This window comes from Lonchura striata, chromosome 23, assembly GCF_050655825.1.
Source record: "Lonchura striata isolate lonStrDom1 chromosome 23, ASM5065582v1, whole genome shotgun sequence".
Taxonomy (NCBI): Eukaryota; Metazoa; Chordata; class Aves; order Passeriformes; family Estrildidae; genus Lonchura; species Lonchura striata.
The window spans coordinates 4,989,661-5,017,236 of record NC_140725.1 but is presented as its reverse complement, the minus strand read 5'-3'; the positions used below and the strand labels follow the sequence as shown (position 1 = coordinate 5,017,236).

The following is a 27,576-nucleotide window of genomic DNA, read 5'->3' as shown; positions in this document are numbered from 1 at the left end:
CGTGGCAGAGCCGGGCCAGGAGCGCAGCCAGCCCGGGGTGACGGCTCACACCCACCCAGGGCTCACCGCGGTTCTGTCACCCGCGGCTGCAGGGGAAGTGAAACCCAAACCACAGAGGGGCTGAAAGCCACAGAGCCACACCGTGGCTGTCCCTCCGCGAGGCCTGAAGGGTCAGTGTGACACCAGGGATCCTCCTGGTCCTGGCCACTGCCTGCTCCAGGAGACAGCGTGGAGATTCCTTTTGGCCAAACGCATCTGACCCAGCAATAGTGACCCGGGGGCAGGGAGAGGGGCTGGGAATCAGCCACGGGGCAGAGAAGGAGTCCCCAGAGGCTCCAGTGCAGACCAGGAGGTTGAGCTCCCCAGGCCAAGGAGCTGGGCACACTGGGCACCCATTTCCTCAGGCTGGCCCAAGGTTGAGTGTGAAGGGAAGCACCAGCCCTTAACCCAGCACGGACCCAACAGCTCTTGGCCAACACCTTCACCCACAGCAGCCAGGAAAGCTGAACTCCTGCAAAGGCTGCACAGCCAGCAGCCTCCCAGCTCCCTTGGGATGGCAGCGATGGAGAAGCAGCTGCTGCTGGGCACCAGCCAGGGCAGCACACGGGGCTGCAGCTGCCCAGCACCGGGACCAGCCCAGGGAGCTCCTGGGAGGAGCTCGGGTGTGGGAAGGATGGAGCAGGTCCTGTGCACGGTGACACAATCCCTGCTGGCAGCAGGCAGGGCCTGGGGCTGTGTCACCACTGTCCCCAGGCAATTACTGCTGAAACAGCAGCTGAATGATCTATTAATGTATAAAACCCAACAGGAGTTGCCCCCGTGTTGCTTCAGGAACTTGGTCCTTTCAGTCTCCCCCCCGGCAACTCAGGACACAAACCAAGCAGAGTTACACCTACAACTTATTTTATTGTATTTTATTTGCATAAACAAACTTCGGGGCTTTGCTAAACAGGAACTGTTCAAGTCAAAACAAACCAAACTCTAGCTGGTGTGTGGGGAACAGCACAGCAATCTTGGGGAGAGGGACAGGGGAGCAAGGGCACGGCTGTGCCTCCCCGTCCAGGCTCACGACCTGGCTGGGAACCCTCCACAAACTGCTCCAGAATGTCTTTAAAGTAGAAGATAAAAAGAAATTCATCGTAAGGGCCATCCTCAACCAGCTCAGGAGGAATCTGCCTTTTGGTTTTATAAAAAGATTAATAAAAAATATTGAAAAATTATCATTTCCATTTATATTTTTCCCCAAGAATAATTCGGAAGTTCCTTAGAAAATTGTGTCACCTTGGAAAGGGCACTCGGGTCACAACCAGCTGCAGGGAGGAGACACAAATGCTACAAGCAGTTTGGGGTCCAGCACACACCAGGCCTAATAGTGAACACAAACAGTGGCCAGAAGTAGGGTGTATTTTTTTTTCCTCTTTTAAACCATGCTAATTTTATTAACTTCCAACATAAAAGGAAAATAGTAATTTTTAAAAGGCCCTAAACTCAACTGTTACATTAAAAAAAGTTAAAAAAAAAAAAAAAGTCATAGCAGTTTGGTCCCAACAAATGAACATTTAGATGTTTGCTCACATGCTTCATTATTTTCTTATTTATAAGAACCAAAAATAGTTTCCAAAATTATCTCTGAATTGATGCTACTACGTATGTAAAGGCCTAAAATAAGCAGAATTTAGAAAATTGAATACACAATAGGGGAGGAAAATTTGAGCAGGTGAGCGAACCCCGACTATCACTGGGTCGAATTATAAAAGAGAAACAAAATGTCAGGACAGGTGAGGTCAGGAGGGCACAAACTAAAACCACATCGTCCTCAAAGCCTGTTACCAAAAAATAACCGACCATCCATAAGGTCACAGAGAAGGGAAAATCTGGGGTCTCACCCAGCGCTTGACCGTATCCAGTCCAGAAGGGAAGTCTTTGGGAAGAGAAACTCCAGGAGTGGATCCGAGCGTAAATGATGGATCAGTCCCAATCCGTGCTTGGGGAGGCTGAACTCTGGAAATGCAGTTAAATAACGTCGGGATGGTTTCCGAGCTGCTCTCCAGGGCTCTGCTCAGCACGTGGGGATCACCCTGCCACCCCAGCACCAGCCTGACCCCTCCCCTCCTGCCAGGGCTCCCAGCACCGCGCGGACCCCGCGGCTACTCGGCCGTCGTCTGCAGGGCGTCCTTTTCCTCCCGGTTTTCCGTTCCGCTTTCGTCGTCTTCGATCTCTCCCTCTTCCCCACTGAACTTGTCATGAGCCCACTTGGGGCTGGTGCTGGACTTGCGGAACATGAAGCGGCCTCTTCCCCGGGGGAAGGCGCCACGGCCGCGGCCCCTGTTCACCCACTTGTCCGTGCCCTCGCCCTCGCGGTCGTCGTGCTGCACGGGAAGCCAAGGACAGCAGGTGAGACAGGCTGGCACCGCCCTGCACCGCGCCTCTGCCACCGCCCTTGGGGCTCCCCTTCATGGGAACCACCCTACAGGGAGCAGGAGCCAGCTCTCTCTAGGCACGAGGCAGCAGCCTGCCGTGAAGCAGCAGCCAAAGCCTTACCTGGTGTGTCAGTGACAGCGGGTGCTCTCGCCTCTAAAGCACCTGAGACCGGACACACCCGGAGCACACGGCTGTCTCAGCACCCAGGTACGTACCAAGTAGTATTTCTTGCTCTTGGGTGTGTACTCGGGGTCCCACTCCTCCTCTCTGCTGCGCTTCTGGAAGTCGTTGTTGCCGCCGCTGTTGCTGTTGTTGTTGCCTGAAAAGTTGCCTCTGCCCCATCCTCTCCCTCGAGCTCTGAACTGCTGCAACAGCAACACAGAGGAGAAAAATAGAGCAGCTGCAGAGGCAGTCAGCTTTCAGGGCTCCCAAAATATCCAGCATCCCTTCTCTTAACCATCCAAAACACCTCTAAAACCTATCACTAAAGCAAGAGGACAGCTTTAGCGTGGCCACACCACCTCCTGCACTCATGTTTTTGGAGTTTTATTTCATCTGATCACAGAGCACATCACAGTTCCTGCAAAGCTGATGAAGATCACCTAAAGGCATTTCCAGGGCAACCCCAAGCAGGTGAGACCCCTCTGTACATGGACTGCACACGAGTGTGGCCAAACCCCAGAGAAGCACAGCATGTGCCCACCGGACTGCTCAGCATCGCTAACGCACAGAACCTTCCAGGCTTTGTTCTGCTCCTCCCATCTGGAGTTTGCTGCCCACAGCACATCCCAGCAGTTTGTTTTATACCCCAGGCCTGGAGTGATTCCACTGGGGCTCATCACTCTGGGGGCTTCTCCTCCAGGGCAGCTTTAACTGAGAGCAACACACAACGACCCACTCTGGGAATCACCCCTCAGTCCACAGGTGGAGAACATTTGGGGCAGGGGTGGAGAACACTTACAAAGGTTCCTCTTGCTCTTCCTCTCTCATTTGGACCAGAGAATTCCTTAGTCCCAAGCCGGGACTTGTCAAAGCCTGTGGAGCTCTCCTCCCTCTCCTCAGTCTCCTCAGGATACTCCTCTGCTTTGACGGAATGAGAGGACCACGAGGACGATGAGCTGGACCTGGATCTCTCACGCACCCGTCGGTGTTTCCTGTTTCAGTGGTGGCAGCGGAGGGGAGTGGGACATAACAGCATTAGGCACTCACTGTGACCCATCAGACACAAAACCACTTCTTTATCACCCTCTTATCAAAGCCATGCTCTCCTACTACAAGAGGAAAAGCCATAGTAAGAGCTCAGGCTTTAACACAGGGCCCAAGATCTCTCCAGAAGGAACTTGTTGCTCCTTCTTAAAGTGTTTACACCATCTGCTCTCAGCTTAGCATGCATCCATGGAGTTTTAGTCAAATGGAAAATTAAGCTAATAGAAAAGGATTAAATTAACATCAAAGCCAAGTCATTTTAACATGGCTGTTTCTCTCTTGACACAACAGGAACAAGAATGAAAAGTGACTCACCCATCCTGACACATGGAGCTTTCCCATCTACCTTTTACAATTATTTAGTGTTTCTGAGAGATACAATGATAGCGAGACGACACGCAGAGGGGTAGCTCAGGCCTCTGGAGGAGTTATGCCACAGGTGCACAACTGTGTGCACAACTGCTGTACACGGGGTCGCCTCCAACCTGAGCAGCAGAGACACGAGAGGCACAAGGAAATGGCTACTGGGTTTCCTACATACTTTTTCTTTGAGCCTTTGTGACTTTTCTCCGTTTTCTCAGTTGATCTTTCCCTTGAGTGACTTGAATCTCTCGAGTCCACCGACTCCCTGGATTTATCGCGTTTAAGATCTCTTTCCTTATGTTTTTTACGGCGTTCAATATCAAGGCGCAGATCAACAGGGTCGTCCTTATATTTCCCTTCAGCCTACAAACGCAGGGGAGAGGGAGGGCAGAGTTGAACACAAGGTCTGCAGTGCCCCAGCTCAGCACTTTACTTTGCTTTACTGACTGCACAGACTTCTGGAGAACTGGAGTTTAACTGAGCACTAATGAATATTCCACTTTAAGATGTCAAATAATGCACTATTAATTAAGTCTGCCTTCGTCAAAATTCAATTTTCCTACACTTAAAATCACTGATTTTTAAACTTTTAATCTCCTCTTTAAACAGCATTAAAATAAACAGTCTGGTAGAGGGGAGGGAGACATGGAAGCTGACATTTATTGTACACCACAGCCAGCAAGGATGTGAACAACTTGGGAATCCCATGCAGCTGATTATGGACCACAAGGACAGTGTGGCAGAGTTCTCTGACAGCCCACGGGTGCACCTGAGGTCCTGCTGACAGTCTCACCTGGGCAGGGACCAGAGGGATTTTAATCCTCAGGTCTAGAAGTGACACTCTGGGAGAAGCAAAAGCTCTTTGCTGCTTGGAGCTACCCAAGATTAGTGATCCAAGGGGCAGGAGGAGGCCAGTGAAAGGCAGCATCCAAGGGGTCTGGGAGAAGGCCAACATCCCGTGGATTAGGGAGGTGTTACTATGTCTGTCAGGAAGATTTATTTGCTACAGATGCCACCTACAGCTCCTTCCCCTGGGCTGGAGGGCACCGTGTGACAGGTGCCACAAAGCCCCACAGACACACTTGTGTGTGTCTCCCAAAGTGCTGCCAAGTCTGCTAAAGCAAGCTGGTGTCTCACAGAGCAAAAACTCACCAGCTGCATGAAAAATTAAAACTAAATTTACATTGCTAATTACAAACAAACATAAAAGACACCTGGTAATGCTTGCTTTGAGCTGTATTTAAACTGGTACATCAAGAAGGGATTAGGAGTTAACTTTGGGAAAGGAGCAGTTGTTTTCTCTGCACCTCCTTTGAGCCCTGTGGCACCTGGGTGAGATTCTGCTGCCTGCCCTAAGTGACAGTGGCTGTGGTTTGACAAACAGGCAATTGGGCAGCAGGAAGCCTTACACCATGTTGGTACCAACACCCAGCCTCAGCCATTGCTACTGCATTTACAAAACACTCATCTTGGGAACTGTACAACTTGATATGCAACATACATCAAATTAATCGCCTTCAATTAAATACAAAAGGATTAGTAATTCTCTAGCTGTTAAATTTTTACTTACATGAGTTTCTAACCACTTTTTTGTTTAAATAAATATGTCAAATAACGCAGGAGTGAAAGCAGGCATTTTGTTTTGGTATTTTGCTCTTCTACTTTCCCCAGGCAAAGAGCTTTAATTTCTACTCTGAGAATAAAACTGCTCCCAACACGATGGATGACAGATAAGTGACAAAATCAGCAGCAGCTCCCTTATGTGGCACAGCAAACACCTATTTGGGTTTGGGAGGGCACGTCTGTTTCACGGAAGGCTGGCGAGCTGTTTGGAAACCACGTTTATAACACACTCTGCCAAGCTGATGCTCAGAGTTCAGGCCCATCAAATCCATCTCACCATCGTCCATGTCAGGCCACAAGTGTGTTTGGAAAAAATCGAAAACAAATATGAAACAAGTAAGGTTTCAGCAGGACTGGTTAAAATCTCTTCAATGTAAATATGTATGAAGGTGAATAAACAAAGGTTAAAATCTCAAACATTTTAAGTTAAGCCTTTTTTATGATTGTTTACAGTGAGTTCAATGGCTTAACATTCATCTACTTAGCAAAGCTAAAACACTCAATCCCAAATGCTCTGGATCTAAGACAAGTGCTGAATGTTAAAGTAACAGCAATCAACAGAAATGGCACAGTCAGTTGTTAGAACAAAATTTATCAACTGCTTAATAGTGTATCTGCTTTAGCTCAGCATTTAGTTTTACTTTCCTCTTTTTGACATGCATGTCTTTGAAAACATGGTTGGCAAAATTGCACGTAACAATGGAGTTAATCATACTTACAAGCAGAAAAATATCACAAAAAGTCTCTTCTCTCATCATGGGCACTTGTTCCAAAAATCCTCTCTTTTTTCTCAAGCTCACCTCAATTGACTTTGGGGTCATTTACCATAGTCTAACCACTTCACAAAGGTTGTTGATACATTTTTAATAAAAATTAACCCTTTGTAGTTCATTTTTAGAATTATGCCCATCCTTAAAAGAAAAACACAAACTTAAGTAGAGAGTAATTTAAACAAAAACATCACTGTTAAGTTCATGCCCAATGCACTCATTTTGTTGAATTAAACTAATCAGAGTAACAGTTCACCTTGAAGCCAGGATCTCTGGAGCTTTTCGATTCCTCTTGAGAGAATCCATGTTTTCTAAAAGTACTGGGAGATATATCTATCCTCCTAAAGCAAAAAAAAAAAAAACAAACAAAAAATCATAGATATATCCTTGTTTATCAGAAGAACCTGAAGATTTTAGATCAAATGTCCTTTAAAGCAGATCAGTATTTCCAAAAGTATTTAAAATTCCCCATATTTTAACTTTTTGTGGTTTTTTGGCTGAAGCTAGTTATATACTTGAATTATTCTGGAATTATTTCAGAGTTTAAGAAATAAAATGTGGAATACTTCTGCAATGTTAAGACAGTGTCTAATGGCACCAACCTGTGGATTTCAGGGCTCTTTTTGTTTTTAGCTGCATCTTGTTCCATTCCTTTCTTTAGATATTTGGTAAAGCGTTCGTTCAGTGTCATAGCTGAAGACCCAAAGTGATGCTCTGTCAGGGGTTTGAACAAATAATACCAAAATATTAGCACCAGTTCTGTAAAAAGACAAAGCCCACCCATCCCACAGCCTGTTAAAACCCAGGTGCAGGTCAGTGAAGCACTGTGGGGATGAGCTGTAATGCTGCTGACAAACTGCGGTTTCCATTTTTGGTGTTTCGGTGAAATGAACACAATTTCTTCAAGCGAGTTACAAATTCATCAGAACACAAAATTCTAAGTCTTGGACTCTGAATATTTCCCAGGTTGAAACAAGAACACCTTCTGCCCCGTGCAAGAGAGTATTTATAAATAAATAAAGATGTAAATAAAGATGATTGTGATCATGCTGCTGCTCTCATCACTGGAATATCTGCTGGAAAACAACTCCAGGCATTTTGAGTGCACAAACCCCACTTGTCAGGGCAAGAGAGGAGTGAACCTTCCCCGAGGACACACGGACTCCTGACCCACCTCTTACATGATGGACTATAGTCACTATGTGCTGAGCAAACAGTTCAGAAGGGCTTCGCTGTGACTGAGCCGACTGGATGTGATGGAAAATGGAGCGGAATTCCTGCTCTTTCTTGTTGCTGTGCACGAGATCCCGGCAGAGCTTGCGCTCCTGAGCCAATATGCCACTGGGACTGGAAAAAGAAGAGCCCATGAAACAGAAGAATAGGGTGAAGGAGAGCAATTTAAAGTGTTTCATTCTGAAGGAGCTGGGAGCTCACTGATGGTTTATGTTGTTATTAGGGAGGCACCCATGAATACTCAAAAGCATGAGCAAGGAGCTCCTTTAAACATCCATAAACACACTGCTCCAGGTTACTGTGATAATTCAGGTCACTATTCCAATGCTGCATGGAGAAAAAGAGTAGTAAAACACACAGCAGAGAGTCAAATGGATTTAAGCAGCACAGTAGCTCCCCTCTGTAAGTCAGCTTCCCTTGACCAGAAGCCACTGAGTACCTGACTCCATCTAGGGCTCTTCCCAGAACCCGCTGCATCCTAAACTAATCTTACATAGCAAAGGTTAGGAAAAAGTTAATCTCTGGCTCCCAAAACCACAAATTGTGATGCAATATTGCTTAGCCTTCCTCACACTTGGCAAGCACATGGGGATCTCAGGAAGAGAAACAGGAAAAAACAGCACTACTGAGACTGCTCAAAAGCTGGCAGATCCTCACCGTGCAAGATCCTCGTCAAAGGAATCCATTCGAATATTGACCTGGGCTTCACGAGTAATGGAAAAGGAGGATTTGCCAGGAGTCAGCCCCTCTACTTTGGTGCCTGGCTTCTCCTTCACCTCGGAAGCCTTCCTTGGTGGAGGGGAAGAGCTTTTTTCCTGGCTTGACTTGTAAGTGGTCACTCTAAAATTCTTTTCAGGTACAAAACCCCTGTGACCAGGCTCAGCTCTCTTGGATCCTGGTCTCTCTTCCTTTTTGGATCTTTCAGAATAGCTTTCCTCCTCCATTTCATCAGGCTTCCTTTGCTTCTCTTTTCCAGGTGGCAGGAACACCACACCTTCCCATTTTCCTGACCTATCCTCTTCTTGACTTTTACTTGAAGTCGCTACGACTTTAGACATAAATTTGGGCTCCTCATCAAATTCCGAATCTTTCCGGCCCTTTGCCTTGTCTTTCTTGTCCTGCTCATCTGTTTCATCTTTCCCATAATGACCTTCCTTGTGGAACTCTGGGACCTTGAGCTTGTCAAAGTCATCCCGGAACTTGTAGCGCTTGGGCGACTGGCTGCCCCGGTATCCCTTCTCCGAGTCAGCTTTCGATCCATACGAGTCAGATTTTGCCTTTCCATCTGTTGATCCCAACTCAGAGAAATTCCCTTTTTCTTTGTTTTTTTCTTTCTCAGCATTTGTAACTTTCTGGTCTTTGTCTTTCCCATTCTCAGTCTTCTGCTCTTCCAGATACCTGATCATAAACAGACATTACAGGAGGTTTCTTATTAGAGCTCGACAAGGTCAATTCTTCAGTTCAAAGAGTCAAACTTCAGAGAACACCAAGCTATGCATGTACTGAAAGCTGCTTCTAGGCCCTAAAATAATTAAAATGTCAAGCAGATTACTCAGCCTGAATTCAGACTTTTGTTCTCACTAAATTCAGCAAATGTACAAGGAGATGGATATGCAGAACTGATGGAATGAGGCTCAAGAACAAATCAAACCCACCTGACCCACAGATGCATTGGAAGGAAAAGAGGAACATCTTACCCACTCCGTTTATTTACTTACAAACCTGGTTCAGGAGAACAACACATCAAACCTTTCAAATTGGACTGTTCTGCTTTAAACAACACACTGGAAATAAAAGCCTCAAAAGCTACTTCAAATTTGGGATGCAAGTTTCATAGGTAAGCTAAATATTTCATGACAGACTGCAAACACAAATAAAAGCAAACAGGTTAACAGAGGAGAATATGCTGCTGGGAGAGATAAAATACTTCTGTTGAGAACAATTCAGCTGGTTTATAGCATCTGAACAATTTTAAAGCATTCACAAATCAATACCCTGGCTCTGTGGGACAGCAGGAAAGCCCACAGACACCAGCTCCATGCTTTGGATGGAGCCCAAAGAGTCACAGGAATTTTCTCCCTTTTTAAGTTTTACACATCCTTAATATAGAATAAGATCAAACCATCTTTAAAAACAATAAAGACTTGAAAGCACTTGTGAATGGTGATGTATATTTTAAAACAAAGTGTCACCTTTGGGCACAATTTGCAGTGGACTAATCAAGAGAGTGATGGAAGCAGATGCCTTCTGCATGGAAGGCTGTCTTCATTTTAAAGATGTATTTGGTGCTTTAGTTTCTCATCCTACCCAAACACACAGGCACAAGCACTGCAGCTGCACCTGCCTTGGGCTGCTTGCAGGATATGAGGTAGGATTTAATTAATTTCTTCTAATTTACAGTACCTAACAATTCCAGAAGGCAACACTAAAAATGTCTATAACCAACACATATGTAACTGGGAAATGTGAGCTTCCAGCTGTCAAGAAACCTCCTTGGGCAATCTGCAAGTGTTCATGGGCTATGAACATTTTTGCAGGGAATATATATAATCTTTAGAACTATCCAAGCTGGAAAACCAATTCCAACTTCCTACAACTCTGGGCTGCTGTGTTTTTTTTTCCATAATTCAGAAAGGACCAGGCCCAGAGCTGGCAGTATGCTGGCACAGCTTCCTAGCCTGGAGCCTGCTCATGGGGAGCATCCCAATGTACACCTGGCTCCTCAAAAGTAACCCAAAAACCAACCCAGAACCACAAAACACATCACTTGCCTCTTGGAGAAGGCTCCTCCCCCGGGAGCTGTGCCCTCCTCCTTCGGAGCGGCACCATACATCGAACTGACGGGTGTGGGGCTTTTGCACACCGGGCTCTTTCTGGTGGGGCTCATTCCTGCCTGCTCGAAGGGGCTCTGGTGGGAGCCCCCCTGGAAGGAGGTGGAGCCGCTCGGGGGGGCAGAGCCCATCGGGGACGGGCTGGAGCGCGGCGGGCTCGGCTTCTGCACGGGGCTGGGCCGGGGCGAGCGCCGCCGCACCACGACCGACTGCAGCGGGCTCTTGAGGGCAGGGCTGCGCTCCCGGGGGCTCAGCTCCGACACCGAGCCTCTGGACGTGGAGCCTGTGCCGTAGCTGCTCACATCTTGCCACGGTTTCGATCCCTCGGATGCCTTGGCATCTTGAGCCCCCGCTGCTGAAAACTGCTGCTCCTTAGACTCGTCTCCTTGGTTATCTCCTGCAGCCTGGGATGCCCGGGCATCCTTGGAGGATGATTTCTTCTCCTTTCCAGATTTACGCTTGGAAGACTCAACCCGACTATGATTCGAGGACGAGCGGGAAGAGGAAGACCTCCTTGACCGGTCGGAAGATGATTTATCAGAATTCCTGGAATGGCTTCTGGAGCGTGGGGAAGGAGACCTTCTCTTGGGCGAGCGGGAGCGCGACCTCCCCCTGCGAGGGCTGTAGGCCTGGCGGTAGTTTTGCCAGTTGGACCTGTAATTCCCATATCCTCCTCGGTTGTACTGGCCCCAGGGATAAAACCCTCGGTTTCGGCCACGGAAATAATACGGTCTCCGGTACCCTCGGTTATGGCCTCTGAAATCACGGTTCTGATAGACTCGTGGATGATTCCTTTCTCTGTTGTGAGATGGAGAATAGGATCTTGAACGAGACCTAGAACTGATTAAAAAAAAAAAAAATTACACAAATATTTCATGTTATAGTTTCTTTTCATAATTCCTTTTTAGAGTTTGTTCTTCTGCCACAACTTTTTATTTGAAGACATATTTTAAAAAGACTATGAAAAACTAATTTCTCAGCTTTTAAAAAAATATCCTTTGGTTTACCCTTATCTGATTGAGGGTATCCTTTGGTTTACCCTTATCTGATTGAGGTATATTACACTTTGCCATGAACAAATTGCAGTGGAAATTACTTGTAGCTGTGATACTGTCAAATATTTGATTTCGGGATCATTGCAGAGACTACAATAAGCACACATTGCTCTTTATTTTGCTGGGTTGAAAATGGCTGCTATCCAGCTTCAGAAAAAGTGACAGATCTCAAGCATCCAGCCCTTAACAGATCAAAGTCATGGTTATACCTCACCCACAAAGAAGTATTTTTTATGCAAATCACACTACTGTTATTGCAACAGACCCCAAATCTCCATCTCTTGTCCCAGCTTCAGATGCACTTTAAAATTCTGATAATCCAGACAAAACCTCACTTCTTTCTCATAAATGGCTACACCCCAACAGCAGCAGGGCAGCAGTGGGCAAAGGGCATGCTGCCTATGGGTTTAAGCTCCCAAAGGTGCATCCCATGGCACCATCCCATGGGCAGCATCCCGCAGCACCATCCCATGGCTCTATCCCACAACTCCATCCCACGGAGTTGGATGCCCATCCTGTGGCTCCATGCCGTGGGCACTATCCCACGGCTCCTTCCCATATCACCATCCCATGGGCACTATCCCAGGCTCCATCCCGTGGGCACCATCCCAGGCTCCATCCCACGGGCTCCATCCCACAGCTCCATCCCGTGGGCACCATCCCATGAGCTCCATCCCACGGCCCACGGCTCCATCCCGTGGGCACCATCCCACAGCTCCATCCCACGGCTCCATCCCGTGGCACCATCTCCATCCCACAGCTCCATCCCATGGCTCCATCCCGTGGCACCATCTCCATCCCAAGCTCCATCCCGCGGAATTCCCGGGCAGGGACAGCGCTGGGACACCCCCGCCAGACGCCGCCAGGTGCCGCTGTGGACGCCCCTGCCCGCATCCATAAAACCAGAATCCAGGAACGCACAAATCCTGGAAAAACTCAGATTCCAGTGACTAACTGTCCCAACAGCCTGTGCCATTAAATCGCTGCAGCTGTGTAACTGTTTAAAGGTCCTGCTGTAGCTCAGATGCCAGAGCTACAGGAAGGACTGGCCAAACTAGAAAACTGAAACAGAAGAGATTTTTCCAAATGGAATTTTAGTAAATAACATTCATTGGAACAGTTTCCACAGCCCTTTCTTGCATTCTGAGCTCTGGCTCTGACACACATGTTGGCTGTACTCCAATGGACATGAACTTCCTCACACAGATCTCAGTGCTGCTCCTCACCTCTCACACCCCAGACCCCCAGAACCAAGAGGGAACAACCTGCTGCTGGAATTCCTACACGGTTAGCACACATGTGCAATCAGAGATGAACTTTAGTTCTATTTTAATTTCTTCCTCCTACCAAACAGGTCACAGTTTAGCAGGAAACATTTATTCATACTCTAGTCATTGCTAACAAATAGCTTAATGACCATTTTAACAGATTTTTCAATCCTTCGAACAATAGAAAAACTTATCTGATATGTTTCTTCATTCAAACAACAGCGACCATATGGAAAAGCAGAGGAGGAGGCAAGGACCAGTTGTAACAAGCTCTAGTCCAACGCAAGAGGAACACAGATACTCAATTTTCAGACAACTGCTGCATCTGTGATCAATTATCAACAAGGACCCATCGTATGACGCTTCCAAAATCTGTTCTAGTGCTTTAGAGAGGCTGCAGCAGGAAGATTTCACTCCAAAAGTTGCAAACTATTTACCAGAAATCTTTTTAGAAAAATACAGTAGAAGTTATGCAGTAAAAGAAATACCAAAAGTGATAATTCCACCAACTCTGCCAGCCCTCAGAACTGTAGGCTCCAGGGCTAAATCCCCCGCATTTACAAGAAGTGAGAAATAAAGTCATAACGAAAGCAGAAGGTATTAGGCAGAGTCCAACACAGCAGTGTAACTCAGAAGAAACAGCACACCTACCAAAAGAAGAATAAAAGAATTTCTGGTGCATCCTGAAGTATACAGCAATGGCCTTTTATGCTGAGATCCCACCACACCTACCTTGGAGCACATTCCAAGGCCAGGCAGGGGGGCTGGGCTGGGCTGACCCCCTCCATTCAGACTCCTTTTTTTAAAAAAAATGAATTATTTATAAAGCAGAAGTAGCTTCAGCAGCAGAGGAAACAACCACGTCTGCACAGGGTGCCTTTTTCTCAACTGCCAAAGCTCCTTCACAGCTAGGAGATATTCCCAAATGAGCATGGATCTTCCAGCATTCCAGCTTCCCTGTGCAAAGGGCTCGGTTGGACTCAAGTCTCCACCTCTAATTTAGTTTTGTCATATCCCTCTCTCTCCAACCGTACATTCAATAGTTTCTGTACTTTTAAAATCTCTAGCTGGTAACACTTGCATGTGTTCACAGCCCCGTGGTTTTCAGAATACGTGTCATTCATATGAGTGAAAAGGCAGGAGAACACCATTGCACCCCATCCAACTGGAATGGCTTTGCCAGATGTAGAATGCTTAGCCAAGAGAAAAGGAAAAAAATGACATCCAGGGAAGACACAGGCCTGTAACTGGCCTGCTCAGAAACAATTCAGGGAGACAGGAACAACTATTAGATACATTAATTGTTTCTTAAAATTAACTGCAGCAAAATTATCTTTTATCCACTTTATCCCTCCGGGAGGATCTTCCCTGTTACCTGGCTCCTGCATGCAAAGGGGAGGAGCATGAGAATATCAAGAATTGTCCCCATTTTTCACAGCAGTGTTTAAAATTTATATTAAAATTTGCTTGAATTCACTTGTCAAGAGGGGAAAAACACACGACATCTACACAGACCCTTTGAGTCTGGGATCCATTAAATTAAAGCCTCCTTAAAAAAGCCAAAGTCTCAAAAGAAAGATCTTGACTGTGCTGACAAACATCTTACTTTGCTAATTTATTTATTTATCACTAATTTATTCTCCTAAGTGACTGGAAACACCCAAACAGCGCAGGTTGGCAGGAAGCAGCCTGACACACAGTAGTTATCTGTCCTGGGATCTAATCCAAGTCTTTCCCTGGAAAGGAGCTAAGTGACAAACCACCTGCAAGGGAGGAAGTGCCCTGTTGCACCCTTTGGCTGCACACACTCACCTCAGCCTGCGTTTCCTGGAGCGTGAGATGGAGCGGGAACGGGAGCGGGATTTGGAGAAGGAACGGGAGCGGGACCTCGATCCAGACCTCGAGCGGGAGGAACGGGACCCAGACTTGGATTTGTTCGTTTTAGACATCTCTGCAAGCACCTCTCAGTGCACCTGAGGGAAACAGGGAAATCGAATTATTTGAGAAATGAAGCATGTGGTTGATAGGAGAGGACAGGCAGCACCTGGCAGGCTGACAGACTCCAGGGACGTGGAGCTTGATAAGGCTGGAAATAGGAATGTTTGAAGTGCCTGCTAGGAACAGACAAATGGGGCTGGGCTCAGAATAGAAGGTTTATTTCAGTCTAAAGAGGAAAACTGCAAAAAGAATAAAAGACTCTAAACCCATAATAATCACAAATGAGAGTGTGACAGTTGAAAACACCAAGTTAATGCAAACCTGGGAAGGGGCAGGGCCACAGTGCTGGCTGAGGCAAGGACACCTCTAGAGGCAAACTAGCCTGTGGAAGTGAAAATTCCATGTAATTGCAGTCATATCCCTGTCTGTGCAGCCAGCTGCCACTGCTTTAAAGGACAGGGAAGAAATAAAAAGGCTTACCATTAAAAAACCCACCCCGTAAACTTTTATCTAAACTTTCAGAGGCAATCAAAAAAGAGCTGATACTCCAAGCCACAGGAATTTGACCCTATTTGCACAGCTCTGCTCAGGCTCAATCCTGTCCTCTCTGCTTGTGCAGCTCCTGCAGTTGCTGTGATCAGTCACCAGTGTGGATCACCCAGCCAGGAGCTCTGTTGCAGCCAAAATAAATCAGATGTCCTTCCAAATATTCAGAGACAGAAGAGATTACACTGTAGCACTAAATGACTCCAAATAGCTGCAATTATGAATTACCTGGGCTATTTTCAGGCATGTATCCAGGTAAAGGTTAGAAAGTCCCTTAGAAGATGATTCAGGGAATAGTCTGACCACACAAATCTTTCAGTTACACCCTCCCTGATCTGTTCTCCATTACCAATGAGCAAAATTTGCATTAATTGCATAGTCAATAAGTTATCTACAAACTTTCCACCTAAAATGACTAATGAAAAAGAGCCAGAAGTAAAAAGGAACTATGTTAGCACAAAATTTATCTTTTTTTTTTTTACCCACTGTTTAAAAATAGAAACATTCAGATACATAAACACAATTGATCAAGTGTGGCTGCTGCTGTTATACCCATTTTAAGGAAATTCCAGAGGACTGACTTGCAATGCCTTCACTTCCAGTGCTCTCCAAAATTACATATATGGTTACTCAAGGCTTCAACTTCTGCCAAGGCATTTCCAGGAAAAACACAATGCCCAGCACAGGAGCAGCTGCTGGGAGAATGGATGGTGGTCCATCACCACAGCTGGGACTTTACAGACATGGGAAGTTGGCTTTTATTTTAAAAAATCATGTTACATGCTCCTGTTCTTCCCTTTAACTACACTAAAGATGTTAGATCAATTCAACTGAAGTATTTGAATGTATTCGACATCAGAAAGCATGCAGAAAAAATAATAAATTTGATGTTCCTGTTCTAAGGAAACAGATGTTGTTTTATTCCCTGTTGCCCCAGGGATGAAAACCAAAAGATATTGCCACTGAGAACCAAAGTTTATTCTTGTGCTTGGTCATTTTTTAGGGAAAGAATGTGTGGAAGGATAATTTTTAAGTATTTCTCTTTAATTCACTGAATATGTCTGTTGAACCACTTCCTGCAACACTTCCTACTCTGTTGCCCACAACAATCCAACACTGAGAACTGGAAATCAAAACATGGAAGAGGACAAGAAAGAAATGTTAACAGGAACTACTGCAAGATGTGGCACCAACTCTCAGGAAATCCCAAGAAGACCCCAAAATAGATTTTTAAATTACCACTTTGATCTGCTTAATAGCTTTGCCTTTTACTTTGATCTGCAACACTTCCCAGCCAAACCACCCTGGTGCATGCAACGTGTGCCAAACACTCACGTCTTGGATTCTTTATCTCTGCCAACGTTTTAAAGTTGATTCATTCCTAACATATGAAGTAACTCCTACTAAGATAGAAACGAGTTGCTATGCTCCATCAGCACTTAAAAGGTTAAACAAACTGCACACTGGAGTCACGTCAGCTCCCCTGAGTTAACTGCAGTTGTAAACTTACTGGGATACACATTTAGTTTTAAGAATTACTGACTCAGATAAAATATGTTCAGCAAAAGCCCTACTCTGAAAGCATCTTTTAAAAAGGATTTTATATATTTTTAAATAAAGAGGTGCCTGTAAGTGAAGCAAAAGCAATCTCTGAGAACAGCAGTGGCTGCTGACCTCCCAATTTCCATTTTTTCCCTGCCATTCCTATTTTTCCCCTGCCCACAGAGCTGTACCCAGGGCACACAGCTCCTGGAGATGCTGTGTCTGACCCTGAGCAGGGATTGCAAGCAGAAGCATTTGCTATTTGCTGCACCAGAAGAAACAGTGCTATGGGGACTCATCTTTAATCTGCCCTGCCAGAGTCCAACTTCCCTCTGACAGCTACAGAACCCCCCAACACCAGCTCCTCCTGCACCTGGGAAGGGACAAGGCTGATGCTGCTGCCTGATCCACATCTCCTGTCCCAGCAGGCAAGCGTGACTACACTCATCTGGAGGGCATGTCCTGCTGGAAGCACTGCCGGGGATTTTCAACTTTTGGTTTATTTTGGTTTGTTTATTCTGCAGGCCCAGTTCTAAGCTGTCCAGCAGATCTTCCCAAGGAGTGTAGCCTCCCATCCAAAAACATCCTGGTTTTGGATGTGATCCGTGTGCTGAATTTAGAAGCTCTGGTAAGGCACCATCCCCAGGGAAACAGAACACCTGACAGCTTGTTCATCTGTCATAAAACCACACTGTATAGAGCAAACTTTGCTTTCTCCATTCCCAAACAGCTGGATTGCCCCCTCAGGGCAATCCAGCAGACTACTGATGGAAACAATAGAGGAACAAATGCTCCCACTAAAGCACCACGATGGACTTTGCCCAGAAGGCAAACTATTGTCAGGAAACAGTGGTAGGAAAGTTAATGTTTTACCTCCTGACAGAACCCAAAAGTGAGGCACAACTCTGCTCCACTCCACAGCAACGAAAAAAGGTCACCACACCACTGAGAGTCTCTCACAGCTGTGCCCTCCCATGAGCTTCCACAGCTTTGGAATTTAAATGTTCACAATAATTAAGGAAAACTTTTAAGGCCACTGACTGAAATCACTGCAATGTTCAAGCAAAGAACAAAGCTGGAGGAGGGCACATGGCACAATATGGGATGTAACACTTAGTTCAATGTGACATTTAATAATCCGGCCAGTTATGGTGTATGGGGGAAGCAGGGTTCTTCTCCCAAAAATCACCACGGCATAAATCCAAAGATTAGTCAATACAGCATTAAAAAAACAAAAATAGGTACTACTTCCAGGACATCCAGGATTTTTTCACTAAATTATTCTTTACCCTATTCTGCAGTTATTTGGGAAGATCAGTCCAAATATTCCAAGACACAAGGCTCATTTTTTTCATCTAAACCTGCTCCATATTTTTTGCACAACAATGAAAGCAGAATTTTACCATCAGTCTAACTTGTAGTATGCCCAGAAGAGAAAAGATATAAGAAAGTCTATTACAAATCCCAAGACAGGCAGTTTTACCTCTTGTGAATATTTTATTTGCTGTGCCTACCTGCTTGAGCAGGCTCACACCTTGCACCCTTCTGTAAGATTTCACCGTCTCAGCTTTGTCAACTAAGAAATCAGGAAGAAAACCTGAAATGAGAAGAAAATACACTTTTGCACATGCATTGCTGTACTGTCACCAGAGGTGAACTGGCTGCCCTAAGCTCCTGCTGCAGCCAAAAGTGTTTCAGGGAACACACACACCACAGCTGACCAGGAATTTTTTTCACGGACTTTTGTGGAAAAATGTAGGTTTCAAAATGATTGTTCATGCTTTCAAAATTTTAAGTCTTCTTCCTTTCTTGCTCCACCTCCCCTGCCCCATCCCACCTGCTGTGACACACATCTGTCAGTGCACCTGTACAGCCGTGCTGGAGTCATTTCTCTCAGCCCATTTGAATGGTCTTACTGGGCTCAGGACTAAGGATTTTCCCATATTGTTAAAGGAATCCACAAGCCAACAGAAACAATTCTTTTCCTGACAATTCATCCGTCAGCATATCGCCGTCATCCAAGGGAGCCACCAGTCCACTGGGAGCTTTTCTGACAGGTCTACAGTTACATTTCAGAATCCTTCCATGCACTGCTGGAGGGGTGGAGGTTTTAGAAGAGAAAACAACAGTAAACACAACCTCAGAAATTACTCCATGTTATTAAACCTCTGAGCTAACAGCAAGAATGTCCCTTACTCTGTGTTCAGCCATAAAATAGACTTGTTTAAAGCTATTAATGTCTTGTCCTCATTTCACTGAAAAAGCACAGTTTTCAAGTAGCCTTGAAACCTTTCTCTGAACTGGTGATTAAGTCCTGTTCTCAGCCAAGAGGAAAAGTGGTGTTGCAAAGTTTAGTGATTCTTAAATCCTGCTTACCAATAATGGGAAAAAGTCACAAAGAACAACAAGCCACAGACATTTTAAAAATTATTTCTACTGTTGTCTTGTCCATCAGTCTAAATGTCCACAAAATGAAACCTCATCTTATATCTTACAAGCATCTTTGACTTTCAGTCTTTCACAGTGGCAGAATGAGTTTGCCATACCCATTATTTCTTGTTTTGTGACACTTGGGCTTTGAGGGTTTTTTTGCCTATTTCCCAAACATCACTGTTACCACCAAGTTTTGCTACAATCCCACACACAGAGGTGTAATCCAGAGCAAAATCTGGATTCTCCTTTGGAGAAAAATACTATTTTTCTGTTTAGAGCACTATTACAGAAAATGTAACCAAGTCAAGACACAACAGGCAGAAGTAGGAAACCTTTCTTCTAGATTGTGAAAAGAAATTGGGAAACGTATTCAACACTCTGCTGAAATGGAAATCATAGTCCAGGAGTTTCTTATTCCAGAACACCGTAAAGAACATTTCCATGTGCCAAGTCATGGGTCAAATTAAAAACATTGCTGGTTGTCAAAACGCCTTTTTCCAGGAATCTGTTCCCTGCTTCCAACTGGCCTGTGTTTCTTTGTGACTCTTTCCATCTTCCACTCCTTTGTTCGAGGTCTTTCAGGCAGGTTGGGATTTCAGCCCTTCCCCAGCCCTGCCCAGAGCAGCCAGCTGGCACAGCTTCCAGCTGAGCCCACTCCATGCCCAGGTGTCAGTGAGGATCCTGCACATGGGGCACCACAGCTGGCCAGCTTGGAGAGGGAAACGCAGCATGCACCTCTCTGCCAAGGCAGCTGTTTGTGTTCATAACTGAGCATAAACCTCAAAACACCTGGAACAAGTGACATGGCTTGTGTACATGCCTCAGACACAAGCATGGTGTGGTGAAATTCATTACAGTGTTTCCGTTTGTCACAGGGTGTTTGCAAACACTCAGCTCAAATATTAAATGTTTTGTAAAAGCATTTGTGGAAACCTCTCTGGAAGTGCTTTAGGAAAACAATAATCTGCTTTTTACTGGCCAGCATTTGAGTGAAGCTGTTGTGGTTTACTTTGCTGTGAGGCCCAAACCAAATGAGGTGGCACCTCATTAGAGAGCAAATTTCTGCCCGAGCCTCTTGGCATACATTTGGTGTCACCAGCACAGACATTCAGCTCAGGAGGAACAGCTGAACTGCTCCTTCATTTGCTCAACACCCCTCATTATCAGGAAAGAAAAAAAAATTAATTCTCCTTCTGCCAGCTCTACAATTCCTAATCCCAAGCCCCAAAACCCAAACAAGATTAGTTCATTCTGAAAAAAAGGAATAATCCCACAAAATACCTTACAAAGTGTGTTCTGTATAATAAGGCAACAACAATCACTGCAAAAATAATCTTATAATGAGTTGCAGTTCTCCCCACGTCCCTGAAGTGCAGCAGCAAGTGCAAAGAGCAGACTCATCTTTGTTAGCTCAGAACCCAACTCTTAACACCTCACTTTCTACTGGATTCTTCCTTCCCAAGCTAATTTTTGGTGCAAGACACCTTAACTATGTTCTTGATCTCAATGGAACACTTGAGGGGAAGGGCCACCTGCACAGCTCCTACAGCCAGCCAGGGAGAAGCAAATTAAAATGTTAATTATAATCAAATTTCATTGGGGGAACAAAAAGCAGAATGATTTCTCTTTTCAGATCCAGTATCAGCATGTTTTCAGAAGATTTATGACACACATTAACTAAAGCTACAACTACACCTACCAACCTCCTCAGCAAAGTATGTCCCAGACAACACTGCTCAAAAAAAAAAAATTACCAAAAACCTAACCACAAAACAGAGTGTTCTACTCTAATATGTGCTAAACATGCTTGGGGGAAAACATCCAAAATTATTCTGCCACAGGAAGGGAAGTACAAATTTGTCAGCAGCAGTTTCAATTTCTCTCTAGTCTATGTGCTTTCAAAATTAAGATTTTCCCTCAAGCACATTTGGGGTTTCACACCATTAAACTAATCCCTAAAGAAGTTTAACCCTGAGCTCCAGCCCTGGGTTCAGATAATAAGAAGCAGGTTCTATGGAATGGCTAAAGAGTATTTACAGGCTCTTCTGGAAAGGACTGATTCTGCAGATTGTAGTGCTGAACAATCACTTTCCAATTAATTTGAACAGTTACAAACCCCAATCAGTGACGTTTCTGAAACTGGCTACTTGAGAGATACTATTTTACAAATGTTTGAGCTTAAAAAGTCTTATGTTGTTATTCAGACAGTTTAGTGACAGGGAGTTCAAGGAAACAATCCAAGAAAAAGCTGATTAGAAATCTGGGTGGTTTTGTTACAGAAGTTGGGTGGCTGGAATGTCTGTTAAACACAGAAGAAAACATCCATAATCAAAAAAAAAAAAAAAAAAAAAAAAGGGGAAAACCTATTTCATCAGCTTTTTCTCTCCAAATTTACACAGCTAGGGAAAAGCAGAAAGATCATGGGCTTCCCCAAATTGATGGCTTCCTTACAGCACAGCCCTGCTGTTTTGAGCAGCTTTGGATGCTGGGGGGCTGGTAATCTGTGCCTGGAGTTATCCAATCCCCACAAGAAGCAAGAAAAGGTCCAATTTACTCCCCTTAAGAAAATTATTCACAAATTAGTTAACTCAAAGAACTCAAACTTGCGTGTAAGTGAAGTTCTCAGCAAAGGGAGGATGAACTGCACCCTCGAGGACATTTCCATCCTCTCAGGTGTCTGCCAGCTGGAGCCCAGCAGGCGCCACGCACACTTAAAAATGTGGAAGTTCTGCTTCCAAATAAACAGCAAGCAACAAAAAAACTGTTTGACTGGGGGCTCTTTGGAATTTCTTCTGCAACACACAGTATAGTTACAGCCAAAATAAATCTCCTTAGGGATTACAGCTCTCCACACATTTAACCTACGAAAATACAAACTCCAGCAAATTTCATTTTAAGCTGAAAAAAGCCAAACTACTCACATATTCTCAAGCCGGCACTTCATTTATCTCTACCTTAATGGGAATCCCACTACCTTAGGGGAACACAAGGAAAAGGATTACCATGACCTGGTATAACATATAAAGTTATTTTTAAAATGTTTTTAAATTGTGGCATTATTGTAAGGACAAGGCACCAGACCAGGCCATCACTACACTTTGCCAGACTTCAAAATAAGAGGGAAATGCCTGTCCACAGGAATCCTGTACATATGGAATAAGCTTATTTGAACAATTTTCCATGCTGTGTTCACGTACCTTGTACAAGTGTCCCATCAAATCTGGTTCTAAACACTGCTTCTTTAGAAGTGATTGACCTAAGTAAAAAAGAGAAAATCAAATTTAAACCAAACCAGACACCGGCAAATCCTCTTACTTTAGGAGCACAGGAAAGGATTCTGATTTTGGCTATTCATCTCAGCATTGTTTCCCAGTAAAAAAAAGGCCACCAAAATAACCTCATCTAATCAGCCAGTGCATACACAGGTCTTAACTTGGGAAACCAACCCTCACCCACAGCCCCACAGGAGCAATTAATGTAATTATTTCAGGTGTAAATTACGATGTACACGATGCCACCTGGTATCACATGTCCGGCCCCGCGTTAAGGCACAGGTTAGTTAACATCATCAATGCTGAGCCTCAGTGCCTGGAGCACTGAATTCCAGCCTGACACCCCACAGCCCCATCACCTTCAGTGCTCGCAGAGCAGACACTCCCGGGGGGCTCCTTGCCCCGCTTTCCTCTGCTGCTTTCACTCGGCCAAAGGTAGGAGTGACCCCAGGCAGCAGCAGGAGCAGTGCCCGGCCGAGCCAGCTCCACACGCTGCGGTCCCAGCGGGGGCTCTTTGGGGTTTGCACACCCACCTTACCCTGTAAATCATGGCAGGCTAAAAATGGCCGGGTGACGACTGTGGAGGTGAAATTGTGAGCAGGGCACTTGCTCTGGGATCGCTGGAGCCGCGAGCAGGGCTGTGCACAGGCCTCACTCTCAGACACCAGACAGGCACAAGCTGTGTTCATGCGTGACAGGAGCAAGGGCATGCACAGAAAACCCCTCCTTGGGTGGGAAACAGCCCCAGAGCAGCCGGCTGCCATCTCTGTGTGCCATTTGCTTCACTTTTTTTTTTTAAGGCCCGGCAGCTTCCGGTTACCATGGAGTGAGGCAGCGCAAACACCATTCCCAGCTGGCATGAAATGTGATCCCGTGATTTCACTATTCATAGCTCTGACATGATAAAGCTAAATTAAGCAGGAACTCTTCACTTCTCCAAGCTCCCAGCAGTGACTCCCTCAATGCTCAGGCTCTCCTAACACAGTTTCTCTGCGAGGAGGTGAAGGATGTTTCCTTTAGGGTAGGAAACTCCAGACCCACATGCCCAGCCTGTCATCTGGAAACAAAATGGCACCGGCTCCTTCCCACACACTGATCTGTCCTGGCACCAGCAGAAACAAAGACCTGATGAGCTGCTAGGGCCAAGAGTAACAACTTCCTCATCTTGGGACCCACTACAGAATCCCACACAGCAGTTTAAGCCTTGTTCCCAGCCTGTCCAGCACAGGCATCACTGTGTCCAGGAACAGGGGCAGCTCAAGGGGCACTGGCACAGCCCCACTGCCACCAGTAGCTGTCACACAGCCTGGCACCATCATCTGGCACAAGCTCCCCAGGGAGCCAGAACAGCTTCTGTAACTGCCACCACTGCTCCTCTCTCTTCCAACATCCGTGGCCTGAACTACGTGGTTAAATATCCTGAAATTCCTGCCTCACCAAAGAACTCCCTGTACCACCATAATTCTGAGGAAACCCACGACCCTAACCCCACGTCCCTGCCCTGGCACGTGCAGCCATTAAACACAGCTCAGGATACTCTAAACTTTTCCAGAAATGGAGAAAAAGTTCAAGGGCTCTGTGGCTGCTCAAACAATTAAAAACTTCCAACACGCCAAACTGTCATTTCACAAAGACAAAGCCAAGTGAGCTGAAAAATACTCAGACTTCTGGCAAAACCATTCTATTCCTTCAGGGATACAACTATGGAACATCATGGCCTTACAATGAAAAGCATCCTCAGGCTTATCCAGTCCAGCTCAGCACTCCCTAGGCCTCCCAAAGCAGTATTTCCTTAACAATGGAGAAAGTGGGAACAGGTAAACTAAATTTAGATCTGCTGATGTGCATGGATTGTCACTTACTCTATGTGTTGGTGTTTTATAACCATAGCATTTTTCTTTTCTAATAGCAACACGCATGTCAGAAAGTGTTCCCCAGCTTTCCTGCAGCCTCAAACACCTCACTGTGAGCCCACATGCCTGGCCTGACCCAAATGAGCATTTCCTTTAATACTTTACACACTTCCTGACTTAGGTGAGCTGGAGAAAGCAGCAGACAGCTAAATTATATTCTCATAATCCCATCAGCAGAATATCCAATTTTTTTTTACAATACACATGACAAAGCCTTACTTCCATGAAAAAGAACTGGAAGTGAAGGTCAGGGCACATGGCTGGTCCAAAATCCCAGTGTCTAAGGAAGCCTCTTCCCAGCTAGCACTTGCTGAAGCACTGACAGCAGAACTGTCTTCCAGAGACACACAACTCAGAGAGGCAGGGAATTAGGAAGGATGGAAAACAGCAGGAAGTCAGCAGGGTATAACTCAGCAGAGACACAGGCAGGACTCCTGCAGACAAAGGACAGGGGCAGAGATCCGTGGCTGCTCCACCTGCTGCTGCCAACACAGTCTGGGTGAACACATGGCTGCAGCCAGAGCACCACAGCTCTTCACAGCACCTTGGGAAGGCATCTCCTTCCCAGGGCCAGGTCACCTCTTCACAGATTCATTTTGGTTGGAAAAGACCTCCAAGATCATCAAGTCCAGCCTGTGACTTGTCACCCAGCCCAGAGCACAGAGTGCCACATCCAGATGTTCCTTGGACACTTCCAGGGATGGGGACTCCAGACCTCCCTGGATAGCTCCTCCCTTCCAATGCCTGACCTCCCCTTGCAATAACCTGACAGGCAAAAAGTTTCCTCTTTGGATCTCTGGACAAAGAGGATGTGAAAATGAGATAAGGGGCACCCTGCACTGCCCTCATCCCACGGACAGGACCCCCAGCTGGAGGGGAAGGGTTCAAGCCCCAGAACTCTGTAGCCCCCTGTGACCAGACTGTAGCATTTCCAAATCACATTCATGTGGAACAGACACCAAGGCCCATCCACTGGAGCACTGCCTCAGGAGCAGCATTCCCAACCTTCAGCTGCCTAAGGACATTGGAGGAAACTGTTCAAATCAAGTTCTTACTTGCCCTCCCTGTTCCCGCTGAGGTAGGGACAATAATTCCTAGATGGAAAAATACAATTCAAAAATATGCAGTAGCACCCGAAGAAATGTTAGACAAAAATCACAAGGCTCTAGACCCTCCAGAGGATCCTGTGACACAAAAATGCACATTTGCAAAAGCTCTCTACACTAACTGTCTTGCTTTGTCCTTTCATGTGCTGTGAGATTGTGCAACCCGCAAGAAAGGTCACAAAGTCAGCCATTTCCTCACTCCATGCTGGGCACCTGTGAAGCTCCAGAGCAGGACACAGAGCAACCACAGAAGACTCCAGGAGAAGACAATGCTCTATCCTGTGCCTACAGCTGACTCTCTTTGAGGGAACCTGAGAGGCAAAGCTTTGAAACACCTTTTGGGTGCGTGGAGCCAAGGCTGTGACATCCAATCCCTGTGAGCAGCTCTCCCAGCCCAGCACCCACCAAGAGCACAGTAAAGCCCACCCAAAATGTCACACCCCATCAGCACTGACACAGCATCTGCCCTTGCTCCCCGCCACAGGGAATTCTCAGGAGTCCTTCCAGAGAATAATTGGATGATTTCATTGTGCTCTCAGGAAAAGCAGCCTGAAAACATCCATTTGCTGATGTAGCAATAAAGGCTCTTCTCTTCCACCACCAGCTACCAGACAACCCAGACCATCTTCCAAACGGTTTTAAATTGTTCATTTCAAGCAGCAAATCTGTTCTTGTGCCACAACACCTGGCACATCACTGTACACATAAAAATCAAGGAGTCTCCCACCTCTGACAGGTCCTGAGAGGATGGTGTTGCATACACACACACACATAAGAGTTCGCCTGCTCCTCCCAAGGCAGAGCACAGGGAATGGCTTCACACTGAAAGTGGGCTTGGATTGAAAATTAAGGAGAAATTCCTCCCTGTGAGCTTGGTGAGGGCCTGGCACATGGCACCCAGAGGAGCTGTGGCTGCCCCTGGATCCCTGGAAGTGACCAAGCTGGGATAGGGGAAGGTGTCCCTGCTCATGGCAGGGGGTGGGATGAGCTTTATGGTGCATCGCAACCCAAATCATCCCATGACTCCGTGATTCTATGGAGCACTGCTCACTCCAGACTTACCACGTCACCTTCCACACAAACACCCAGAACCCCATTCAGGTGATAATCACCTTTGGCAGGCTTAAAACGCATTTGTAGAAACCTCGAACACGTTAATTTCCCCTAAAACAACACGAGCTAGCAGAAAAATCCTACAGGAAAATGAAGAGTCAGGCTTCACACGCGTGTCTGAGCCACTGCAACGTCTCTTCTGCCACATCGCCTGAAGTTCAGCCAAACTTCACGAGTAAGCAAGACGCAAGGCAGGCACCGAGAGAGCTCCGGTGCTTCCCTCTGCACCGGGAAACGGGCGGTGCTGAGCGCCGCTGCGGGAGCCACACGCCCGCGGGGCTGGGACGAGGGGCGATGGCTGCGGCACCCCCGAGGGGCCGGGCCGTGGCAGCACGGGGAGCCCCGGACAGCGGGATGGGACCTCCGGGACAGACCGACGGAGCGGGGGGATGCCCAGGGGCGCGGCCCAGAGGACAGGGATCTCCGGGAACGGGACAGCGGAGAGCACAGCGCAGCACGGGCGGCTCCGGGGAAGGGCCGGGCAGGCCCAACCGGCCCCGGGACCGCGAGGAGGCGCCAAGGCCTGGCCGGGCCTACCACGAGGCGCCGCTGGGGCCGGGCCAGAGCGGTGCCGAGAGCTGCGAACGAGCCTCGCCCGCGGACGCGCGGGGCCAGGACACCGGGAAAGGGAGGGAGCAGCGCCGCGGTGAGGCCCAGGAGGGGCGGCAGGGGGGCGTGGGCAGAGCCGGGGCGAGGCGGCTGCGGAGGGCGCGGGGAGGAGGGAGGGGTGAGGGGAGCTCCCGGTGGCGGCGGGCGGAGCCGGAGCCCCGCAGACCCCCCGGTATCCCCCGGTTCCCTGCACTCACCGGCGCCGCTCCGCCGCGGCCCCTCCGCACCAGGCGCCCCCTCCGCCTCCGCCTCACGCACTTCCGCTCCGCGCGCGCGCTCTGCCCGCCCGCGGGGGCCGCCGGGAGCCGTAGTCCGGCCCGCGCAGCGCGCCCCT

General features: G+C 46.8%; 1 protein-coding gene across 10 annotated transcripts; it reads right to left on the bottom strand.

Moving 5' to 3' along the window:
• Positions 1-886: 886 nt before the first annotated feature.
• Positions 887-27,494, bottom strand: THRAP3 (thyroid hormone receptor associated protein 3). Of its 10 annotated transcripts, XM_085559972.1 has the most exons (14): positions 27,440-27,494; positions 22,427-22,485; positions 18,662-18,886; positions 18,311-18,393; positions 14,583-14,743; positions 10,388-11,287; positions 8,274-9,014; positions 7,558-7,730; positions 6,986-7,097; positions 6,640-6,724; positions 4,169-4,353; positions 3,383-3,575; positions 2,637-2,786; positions 887-2,369 (listed from the first exon to the last, which is right to left on the bottom strand). In XM_085559972.1, the coding sequence occupies exons 5-14, from the start codon at positions 14,717-14,719 to the stop codon at positions 2,148-2,150; spliced, it is 2,898 nt and encodes a 965-aa protein (XP_085416098.1). In that variant the 5' UTR covers positions 14,720-14,743; positions 18,311-18,393; positions 18,662-18,886; positions 22,427-22,485; positions 27,440-27,494; the 3' UTR covers positions 887-2,147. The 10 variants fall into 10 exon arrangements, with proteins under 10 accessions (XP_085416098.1, XP_085416097.1, XP_085416101.1 ...); XM_085559971.1 differs by lacking the exon at positions 18,662-18,886 and having other exon boundaries at positions 26,718-27,494; XM_085559975.1 differs by lacking the exon at positions 18,662-18,886 and having other exon boundaries at positions 2,637-2,783; positions 26,718-27,494.
• Between the last annotated feature and the right edge of the window lie 82 nt (positions 27,495-27,576).